At 41.9% G+C, this 11273-nt stretch overlaps 1 protein-coding gene across 1 annotated transcript; it reads left to right on the top strand.

Moving 5' to 3' along the window:
* Positions 1-3846: 3846 nt before the first annotated feature.
* LOC130378162 (uncharacterized) lies at positions 3847-10647 on the top strand. Its single transcript, XM_056585045.1, has 7 exons — positions 3847-6952; positions 7554-7671; positions 7772-7876; positions 7991-8155; positions 8313-8495; positions 8635-8737; positions 9358-10647. The coding sequence occupies exons 1-7, from the start codon at positions 6872-6874 to the stop codon at positions 9473-9475; spliced, it is 873 nt and encodes a 290-aa protein (XP_056441020.1). The 5' UTR covers positions 3847-6871; the 3' UTR covers positions 9476-10647.
* Positions 10648-11273: the final 626 nt, after the last annotated feature.

Raw genomic sequence — 11273 nt, forward strand, 5'->3', positions numbered from 1 at the left:
ATCCGGTCGAATTCATGGTTCTTCCTTCAAGCGCACACGATGCTCTAACGTCGGTTAAGGCAGGTTTATCACGTTTGCTACTACAGCTGTTTTTGGCGGCCTGTTTCCATTCTAGTTTTAGTCTTTGTGTCAAGGTGTCACTTTTGTTTTTATTAGTTTAGACACGTTCATACTCTTTCTAGTGATATGTGATAAGTATTTTAAGGAGCTGCATTTCCCTCACATAGCCACAAGGGGAGCAAGACCTTATTGAAGGCTGCTCCACCACAGAAGGAGCCGAAGCCTTTACGTCACCCCGGCCACGCCCACTAGGCCACGCCCACTTGACGTCCTCTCTAGCGGGTGGTTTCGAACTCGAGAGGCCAGAGATCGGCAGAGAGCCACCCCGGGCCTAAGTAGATCACGGTATTTTCCTCTCACACGCGTTAGATACAATTCCCTCCGTTAAGCTTCAGTTACCATACCGAAACATGCCGACTTTATAATAAATGAAGTCAGTTAAAAGCATCCCGGGATTGGACAACTTTCTTCAAGAATATGCAACATATTGAAATTCCGTTTAGGTATTATCAAAGATACAAGTGCGTAGATTTGTTAAATAAGGTAAACGGTCGAAAATTGATGTTGTTATGTCTTAAACAGTTGAAGTTCCGTTTGGACAAAACGTTATTACAGTTTATCGCCTAGTTTAGGTCTCGTTTGTATTCGCCAACAACATCGCACTACGCATTTAATTATAGTTATTGTCATATGACCAGCATTGTTTTCCTCACGCGATAAAGGTTTGTCGATGACGACATTTAGTCATAATTTTCGGTGTCAAAAGCAACACTATTTGCAACTACTGGTGGTGGTGGTGGTTATCAGGTACTAAACTCATAAAGCAAAATTCGGCTATATAACTCAAGGTTAACCTGCAGCAACCCCGGCAAGTTCGACCACGTCGGTGGATCATCTAGAAAACACTCTTTGAGTTTGGTGTCACGTTGGTGGCATATCATGGAAAAAATAAAACTCAAGGTTCGCTGCGGCGACCCCGGTGAGTGCGTTGACCAAAGCGCAGCGGTAACAACTCGGGCACTCGTGACTATGACCACGTCGGCGGCACGTTATCTATTACTCATGGTTGACTGCAGTAACCCTGGTGGTTCAACGCACAACTGGGGCACAACTCAGGCATTAGTCGTGAGTTCGTTGCACACGTCTGTGCGGTACAACACAGAACTCTACGTCCTACATCCGGTCGAATTCAAGGTTCTTTCTTCAAGCGCACACGATGCTCTCTAACGTCGGTTAAGACAGGTTTTACACGTTTGCAACCATAGCGGTTTTTGGTGGCCTGTTTCCTTTCTAGTGTTGGTCTAGTCTTGTGTCAAGCTGTCATTTTAGTTGTTTTTTTAGTTACATTCATACTCTTTCCAGTGTTATCGTAATTCCATTTGGATATTATCGAAGTTACAAGTGCGTAGTTTTGTTAAATAAGGTAAATGGTTGAAAATTGATGTTATGTCTGGAACAGTTGAAGTTCCAGTCGAACAAAATAACTTTATAAGTCTTTATCGCCTAGTTTAGGTCAACGAAAATGAAGAGACATTTTAGCAGTCTTATTTTCGTAAAACACTTTTTAGTCTTGGTTTATTCGCCAACTATATTGTACTATGCATTTAATCACTGCTATTGTCACATGCCCAGCATCCACGTTGCGTCCAGTCTCGTTTTTCTCACGCGATAAAGGTTTGTTGATGACGACTTAGTCATAATTTTCATTGCCAAAAGCAACACTATTTGCAACTACCGGCGGTGGTGGTTATCAGGTACTAAATTCATAAAGCAAAATTCGGTTTCATAACTCAGGTTAACCTGCAGCAACCCCGGCGAGTGTGACCACGTCGGTGGATCATATAGAAAACACTCTTGAGTTCGCTGTCACGTCAGTGGCGTACATAGGAAAATAAAACTCAAGGTTGCAGCGGCAACCCCGGTGAGTGCGTTGACCACGTCGGTGGTAACAACTCGGGCACTCGTGAGTATGACCACGTCGGTGGCACGTTATCTAATACTCATGGTTTGACTGCAGTAACCCCGGTGAGTGCGTTGCTCACGTCGGTGGGAACAACTCAAGCACTCGTGAGTTCGTTGCGCACGTCGGTGCGGTACAACTCAGAACTCTAGTTCGTTGCAGCAACCCCGGTGAGTGCGTTGCCCACGTCGGTGGGAACAACTCAAGCACTCGTGAGTTCGTTGTGCACGTCGGTGCGGTACAACACAGAACTCCACGTTCGCTGCAGCAACCCTGGTAGTGCGTTGACCACGTCGGTGGGCACAACTCGGGCACATGCAAATTTAATTACCACGTCGGTGGCATAATATCAAACACTCAAGTGCAGGGCACTCGGAGTTCATTGAACACGTCGGTGTTCAACACGGAAGTACACAATATTTGCTGCAGCAACACCGGTGAGTGCGTGACCACGTCGGTGGCACATCAAGGGCACTCGTGATTTCGTTGACCACGTCGGTGTTCAACATGGAAGTTCACAATACTTGCTGCAACAACACCGGTGAGTGCATGACCACGTCGGTGGCATATCAAGGGCACTCGTGAGTTCGTTGACCACGTCGGTGGTTCAACGCGAAAGCACTCAGGTCACGCAGCGACCCCGGAGAGTGAATCGACCACGGCAGTTGGTACAGCACGAAAGCACTCGTGGCTCGCTGCGTAACAGCTGCAGAGTGCTCTAAATTTTAATTGATCTCGTTGAGGTATTTCATGTCAACTGCTTTTACGTGATTCATCGATCGATCGTTTTACGGTATGTATGATTGACTCTTAATATGTCGTATATTGGGTATGCCTTTTATCTTCCAGAAGCAGTATAGATCCTTGTCCACTTCTTCTACGCAGGTATGTATGGTCTCATTACCCCCTTTCGCTATTCTATTTTTGGGGTCGGCTCCGCCCCTGCCAGTCCCGGCAGGACATGCCGAGTTATCACCTATTTCCGGCGTAGGCCTACGTCCTCTCTTTTGGGGAAGGCTCCGCCCCTGCTAGTCCTGGCAGGATACGCCGAGTCCGCACGTCACCCTGGATCAGTGACGGGGCTCATGCCAAAGATTTACCATGCAAAATATTCCCATGTCGTTATTTAAATAAATCCTGTTCATACTTATCAGTGATCGAGTCTTTATGGGAGAACTATACCACGAACCGATCGCGTAAATGCGACGTCTGATTGGTTCAGCCCGCCGTTACCAAGGACATTTTTACCGCCCCCGCGAAACACAAGCCTCGTTCTTTATATGTCCATAACTTAACCAACTTCTGATGGCTAAGCAAGTGTTTTATATGGAAATAACCAACAAATACTCTAGCATCCCGTGAAAAATGTATAACAAATCACACTATCAGCTCTTACCACCGGGCCTAAAAAAAATTCTAGGGGAAACACTGCGTGTAGATCAACGGTTGCAAGGAATACTGAAGGCCCAACCTCCCCCTTTCTTCACACTTGAGTTGTTTTTAGTACTCGTCGTTAACGATCATTCTTGGTACTGGTTGAGAGGTGAAGCCCTCCACTATCGGTCTCTGTATAGATCGGGCCAAAATAGTATATTAACGAGAGTTATCTTTCACTTCTCCGCTGAGGCCGGCACGATCTGTGTTCCTAAGCAGTAGCACCATAGCGGACGTTCGGAGTGCATACTATCTTATCTGCCGATCCGCTAAATGCCACCCTAGACTGCATGCTCGGTCATTTTACATTCAAGTCTGTTGGCATTTTGTTATTAAAGACGATGAATTATTAAGGTAAAAGACCCTCCAGTCTCCCTACACACGTGTCAACTGCTAAAATAATATGTTTAATTAATAAATTATGCACATGGTTTTAACCGGTGCACAAGGCGGGAGTTAGCTCAACTGCTGTAGTTCAATTACAATAACATTTGTTTCATCCGATAACTTCAGAATTTTTCTTTTAGGTTCAGTTTTTTGTTTTGTTTATAGAATATCACCATATATTTAATACCCAGATGTGCATAATTGTTGTAGGTTTGGATGACCCTTTGTTCTGCCTAGTTTTAATGTATCGATTTGATGTTGACCAACAAAAAACTCGATAATTCATGTAATGGTATAGTTAAGTCTAATGTGCAATTTTGATTAGTATAGAACGCAGCCGTAGAGGTACACTTGCGCAGTTTTAACCCAACTGATGTGAGTGCCTCACTAACCCGCCGTGGAAGCAAATTTGCCGCAATCTCAATATTCTTATTGAGATCCATGAAGGCGTTTGACCAATAATCTGGGTCAAATGGCGAAAAGTTTTCTTCTTCCGCAAGTCTTGAGTGTAACCACAGGTTTAAAGAGACGGCGCGTCTTCATGACGTCGGTTTCTTTTGTTACCAACCTCCGCTGGGCGGGGGGGCCCAGCTAAAGTGTTACAATCTCTCTCTCTCGCTCTCGCTCTCGCTCTCCCTTCCCCCCTCCCCAACGATAACTTAAGTGTTAATTGGTGATAAGCTTCGAAGTTCAGCCGGACCACCATAAGGTATATTTATTACCGACCATAAACTTCAAAACTTTTACGGTGGGGGGAGGAAAGGTCAGGTTTTTAACGTTAATCTAGCTTAATTGCATATTAAACCGGAGGCTTGGCCGTCGTTTGCCAGGGAGTTCAAATTGGATTAATTCCTCTCGGCCCGGTTCATTTCACGTTTGACATAGGAGTGAATCAAAGTGTGGACAACATCAAATGCGAGCAATAGGTAGAATAAATGAAGATTAGGTCATCCAATATACATAGTTAGTGTAGGACAATCGGGTAGTATGATGAAGGTAGCTGTTATTATGAGATACGGTTAACACAGAAGTGATATTGAACATGCAAATTTTAACATTGTTATTTCCCTTTTACATCTTTTTGGTTATAGCAACTTGGTTGCACTACGGCGTGGTTAGCTTTGGTTGTCATTCAATGCGCATGGCTGAAGCAATGCGCAAGGAGGGATGTAGTGTGAAATTAAACCAAAGTAGATACTGTAAAACAATTAAAATTAGAATTCATGGAAATATGTTTTTGAACAACTAACTGCTGTACATGAGTTTGTATTTCTGCAATAGAAGCAAAAAGTTCCAGAACCAGATGCAGACACACACGGAGCCTACAAACTACCACCGCCGAGCAAGGACTAACAGTCACATGAGGAGATCAAATAACAGCAGGATTTGAATCGCACCGGATGGGTTGGTGGCCAGGGCGCTGGTATGATTACAATCCCTCAGGTTAGAATTGGCAGAGAACTCCGGCATTAATGACCCTTTCACAGGATGGATGGAGAATATGTTTGGGAGGTGGAAAGGCAGAATCCAGTGCCCGTCGCGGGAATAAATGCAGAGACCGTGTTAATTGTCACCGGCTGCCGTATTCCCTGCGCACGAGGGCTACTGCATCTGCTGATCACCACAGCAGTGGGCGCTACAGAAGTGCCAAGTGCCATTCAGGCTTACATTACCTGAGGGGCCCGACCCTATCCAGCTGTAATATGTAGAATAGTCAACACCTATACTATTCTAGTAGAATCGACTGTATTTAAGATAATCAATATCCCGGATTTACTTGAATAACACATTTTAAAACAACCATACCAGACTATGTTTGTTATTGTGTAGTGTTGCTTGGTTGCGAGTGCAACCCGTTATTTCTGAATCGCTGCATTGATAATGGTACTGTTGATCTTCTTTAAGCCGGTTGTTTTACAGGCCACCTGTTACTGACACGACGACGACGGAGAACCTGTTTGGAGGCTCCCATGATGTAGGAGTAACCGCTCTGAGTTGAGCCCTTGACAAGGAGGGACGAGTCTTGGGTTTATGAATTACAGGCCCGACGGCGACAGAAGAAACAATGGCTACGATAATAACAACGCCCAAAACCACCCACGTGCGAACCAATCCACGAAGATTACCTGAACCACCCGAATCCATGCGAGGCTATCAATAATCTTGAATTTTTTAAAATTGTATTATGACTACCAATTTTTACTTTACTTTTGCACATGATGAAAATTGTATGACCTTGTAGCACATGACCAAAAGTATTAGCTCAGGATTTCTATGAATAGTTTTGTTTGTGTGCTGTTTGGCCATGTGATTGTATGATAACAAGATTTATGTTCATTGTTGTATTGTTAAATAATGACCTGTATTCCCAATGAGACCCACAAGGTGAATGCCGTCTCAGTATTATGAGCGTGTTGTGTTTTTTTCCTCTATTCAAGAGTTTTCCACACGGTTGATGGTGTTGATGATTGATCCTAATTTGACTATGTTTTCGGTGTGGTAAATGGTGTTTATGATTTAAAATATTATTGTATGGTCATCTAAGATGACCAAGGAGGGATTGTTACGTATTTTAAGAATCTAAGCTACCCACACATAGACCAAAATGAAGCAGGACCAAACATATAAGCCGTAAATACTATACATAGCCACTAGGGGAGCAAGACCTTATTGAAGGCGGCTCCACCACAGAAGGCATCACCTGAAGAAGCCGAAGCCACCACGCCCACTAGGCCACGCCCACTTGATGGTCCCTTACCTGTGCACACTACCAGAAGGGACCAGAGATTTTCAGCGACACCCGCGAAGGGTCACGGGCCGCTGCCCGTGGCCCATAGTAGCCAGAGTTATTATCTCTCACACGTGTTCTACACGATTCCTAGAATTCCCTCCGTATAGCTTCACTTACCATGCCGAAACATGCCGACGACTTTATAATAAATGAAGTGAGTTCAAAGCAACCCGGGATTGGACAACTTTCTTCGAGAATATGCAATAAGAGTAAAACTATGTCTTTCAGGACGCACCGACATGATAACGCTTCATGCTCGTGGTTGGAACATGGGAAAGGTGAAAGTCTTGCACAGATACCTCGCCAAAAGATATGTCAAGGTACTTTTTTATATATATACAATATCATATACAACTTAACACGTACACATGTACAGAAGATTTGGCTGCAACACCCTTTTTATATCAACAGGATACTCTGTGAGATAATGCGTTTTCATCATTTTAGCAGACATGATGTATACCCATTTTCAAATGTCTGTGATGAAACATGTAATTGTTTATTTACTGAATTTGTTAATACATTTTTAATTTGCATTTATACTTTATTGTCCGGTAGTACATATAGACAAGAGATTTGTAGAAAGAGGGAGTGGGTGACAAAGTTCTGCCTGGAAATGATCAGAGGAAATTATTATATCACACCTCTTAACCACCAAGATCACTTTAGAGGTTGATTCTTGTGATTCAATATTTTGTGGGTAAGGTGATTGTTGGTGTTGCATGCTGTCATTTGATTGGTGCATTTGCCACTGAAGGACTTGCACTGGATGAATTTACTGACCAATGTCTCTTCGTTTTTATTGTCGCCAACACTCCTTACTGCTGCTAAAACTCCTCAAATTGAAAACCCTACTTTATTGAACAAGTAAACACTTAATGAAAGTCTTGTTCAGAAAATAATGCATATACATATTTGCAGTCTAAGCAGAGGGCAGTTGCTGTGGGCAAGGAACTCCAAAACCTTTTGACAACACTGCAGACAACTCAAGTGGAGATGAAGCAGTGGGTGAAGGAGGTTGAGGAGTGGGCTGCATCCAGTGAGTTTTTCTGTTGCTACAAAATAATGTATTTACTTTCATCTGTTTTCATTATACATTTAAGGAAACGGTGTTAAATGAAAATTATGTTTACATTAAGGTCCAAAGTCCACCAATTGCCAGGACCAACAGGGGCTGCAGCGGGTCATGGAGGGCCTTGTCCTAAAGATCAAGCAACGTAAAGCTGAGCTGTACAGAGACATAGGTATGTATTTATATAGGTAGTAGTAGGATGATTGTTTTGAAATAAAGCTTCTTATATTTGTGGCACAGTAATAAAATATTTTAAATATATATTTGTCCCTGCTTTGCTTTATAGACAATAATAAAGATCGCAGGCCAAAACGGGACCTTATTACGAAGGAGAAACACAAACTGGAGGAGGCAATTGCTTCGGACAACAGTCTTGTACCTGACACGGCGGCTGTTGATACAGCAGATGCCATTCTCAGTCAGGAATTCCCCATTTGGCCATGGGATTCTGGTATATGCATTTTTATTCACGTAAAACGTATTAGTTTATTTATTTGCTTTACACAATGTCCCTTTTGTATTTTGTCTATTCCCCAGGAATAGTAGAAGTTCATTTTTAAAAAATTCTCAAGTTTGTTTTTAACTTCATCATAATTACTTTGTTGTAGCATCCACAATCCCCCTCGAGACCAAGAAGGTGGTTTTGGACAAAACCATGCTGCTGTCTCGACTCGAGGAAGAGGATGGGATTCTCATTAAGGAGATGAGGAACCACTGCCGCTACCTGACTGGATCCTCAAAAGCGGTCAAAAGAGAGATCCATCAGATTGAGGAGGACCTGTCTAACCACAGTAGGCATTTAACTGAAACACTGACACGTTTAAGTATTGGAATGCAAAGGGATTCAGTGGTCACAAATGTATACAACTCACATACAGTATCACTGTTACTTTTCTCATGAATCTAATATAGCCCCTTTTCCCATTTTAGGCTCTCCTCCTCCTAACATGTCCTTGCAGGCCTATGAGGGGCTGAAGTGCTTGTTGCAACAAAAGCTCCAGGGGTTGACCAAACAGATGGATGAGGCCTTCAGGTTAGTATACTTCATGCAGACCATTTTCTGAGAAATACACACTTGCTTTGGTTGTTTTGAGTACAACTAATTTAAATTGGTGAGAGGCATGTTCTTTGCAATCCATCTACACATAAAACCAATTTATAGATTCAAACAGTGCCACATTTATAACATACCATTTCTGGTACAAAATATAAGAAGGTTGTCTGACATATAACACAATACAAGAAATTAAGACATTAACAACATTGATATATGATCCCCTTAATATGTGTATTTGGTTTAAATTAATGAGTATAGAGATCCCTTACTACATGACCAAAAGTATATTTTTTATGATTCATCAGTTCTCTTTCTTTGATGTTCAGGTATAGAATATAAATCATCCGAAACAGCAGTGCGTAAATAAACGCTTGGCACACTGTCTGTAAATACTGCATATCAGGTCAAATGCCTTACAGAATATCTCATTAAACATTTCATTACTTATAATCTTAAATCACTGTTTACTCTAAAATTCTGTAATATTACCTTGTAGGTAGTTATACAAATTGATTTATCTACTGTTAACATTGCAATGCTGTCAGAAGACAAGACTGGATGCAAACCATGACAATAACTTGTGCTTTTACGTACAGGAATGTATTGACAGACCCCACTGCGCTTCAGGAAGAGATTGAAGGCATAGAGGAGATGGAGGAGGAGGGGGAGATTCCATTGTCCCTCGACGAGACTGGCTCTGACGATGCTGAATAACACGTCTCTGCAGGAGCAGATTGAGCGGAAGGAGGGATAATTTGACAAGATATGTTGTAAAAATGTTTAACTGGCCTCATCGCATAATATAATCTATAAAAACAAACTGTTCAAAATGTTGTGTTGAGCTTGTGATCTTGTTGCAATCTGTAATGTCTCAGCAAAAGTTTGGTGATAGTTTTACATAGCCTATTTAATTTTTGAGAGTACACAGGTGTGCTGTATTGAGTGGCTTATGTTTAGTACCAAATTTGTTAAGAGGGAAGTTAACACCGAACCCTTCAGAAGAGCCAACTGCATTCAAACCCTATGTGAATCTTATTCTCAGTCCCCAACACTGTTGAAATTGCATACTGCTGAATTGTATGATCAAGAGAAGAGTTGAAGAATTGAGTAAAACCCTTACAGTGAAATTAGCTAATTAGGCTTTCTAGAATGAAGATGTAATGTCAATGTAGACACACATGTTGTTGCTATTCCGTCAGGACAGTTAAAAGCCAAGTAGTACTTCCTGTGCCACATAAGAGCGGTCCGAGTAAAACCCATAAAGGCTAGCCGACTACTTTTTATATACTTTATATAAAAACAAAACAAAACTATCGATTTGATCTGCTGCAAATTGGGCTACATTGCAGTTTTGCCAGCGCACTAAATAACTGCATGACGGCCTACCTACGTCCTGTTTAACACCTACACGGGCTGCAGTGCGTCACCCTATACTGGACATTGGGGTACACTACAGACATAAATAGGAAGCACACTCAGGAGAAGGAATGACCTCACACATGTGATAATTAATTGTTTCAAATAACCCTGCCTCGTTAAATCAATGAGCTTGGTGTTTGGCGTTCACAAATAGGTTAAAGCTGCATCAATAAAATCTCTAAACTCTAAAATGCGGAAAATATAAACATTTTCCAAGGTGCCCTTTTGAAGGACTCCTTGGAATATTTCCTAGCCAGCGGACCCTAGTTTACGACAAAAACAACAATTGAGGCAGCTCCTTTGCCGCCCAAGTGGTTTGGAGCCATGTCGAGCAGAGGGGGCTAACAACAACCGTAGCGAACGTAAGAGTCACGTGACGCGATTTTTGTCACGTGGCAAAAAAACGTAGGCATGTCACATGTTTAAAGCCTTTATTTTATTTCATTCATTAAATATTAAAATATACATTATATCTATCTATCTATCTATCTATCTATCTATCTATCTATCTATCTATCTATCTATCTATCTAATTATTTTAGTTATAATATTATAAGTTGACCATAGCTTTTATTCAATTATCGTTATAACAAGATCTGTATCTGACCATTGACCATCAACTCGGTAATTCTATGAATGAAATTCATAGACGCAAGGCCATGGACCGTACGCCACCCTATCGCCATTCTCCCATCTTGAATTTAATCGACCATTCTTGTTACCTCGAGGAAGTCTGGTGGTCTCCGTATAATAAATAAATAAATAAATGTATTTATTTATTTACCAAACGGCTCTCAATGCCGTGGAACGCTCCGTTTACTTGCATGGGCCTTCCCGACTTCCGGCGGTGAATTATCTTTTCCTTCCGGGCTTAAAGTTGTTGTAAAGTTGTTAAATTAAATATTGTTACACGGTAACGTAAAATAGCATGATCAGCTAAGAAAAAGGTTGTATAGCCATGATTTAAACGGCATGCGAGCTGCTGTTTTCAGCGTTCATAGCAACCATAGCAACCATGTTTTTCTGTCGAGAGCTAAAATATTCTTCGTCATAACTATCCAACCCAAATACTAAAATATCCTATTGTCCGCCT

The sequence above is a fragment of the Gadus chalcogrammus genome, unplaced genomic scaffold (genome assembly GCF_026213295.1).
Source record: "Gadus chalcogrammus isolate NIFS_2021 unplaced genomic scaffold, NIFS_Gcha_1.0 GACHA068, whole genome shotgun sequence".
Classification (NCBI taxonomy): domain Eukaryota; kingdom Metazoa; phylum Chordata; class Actinopteri; order Gadiformes; family Gadidae; genus Gadus; species Gadus chalcogrammus.

Excerpts from the sequence above, each read along its gene's own strand:
- LOC130378162 (XM_056585045.1), top strand. The coding sequence starts at position 6,872 with ATGATAACGCTTCATGCTCGTGGTTGGAACATGGGAAAGGTGAAAGTC. Across the intron at positions 7,877-7,990 it reads TGAGCTGTACAGAGACATAG|ACAATAATAAAGATCGCAGG; the intron begins GTATGTATTTAT and ends TTTGCTTTATAG. Across the intron at positions 8,156-8,312 it reads CATTTGGCCATGGGATTCTG|CATCCACAATCCCCCTCGAG; the intron begins GTATATGCATTT and ends ACTTTGTTGTAG.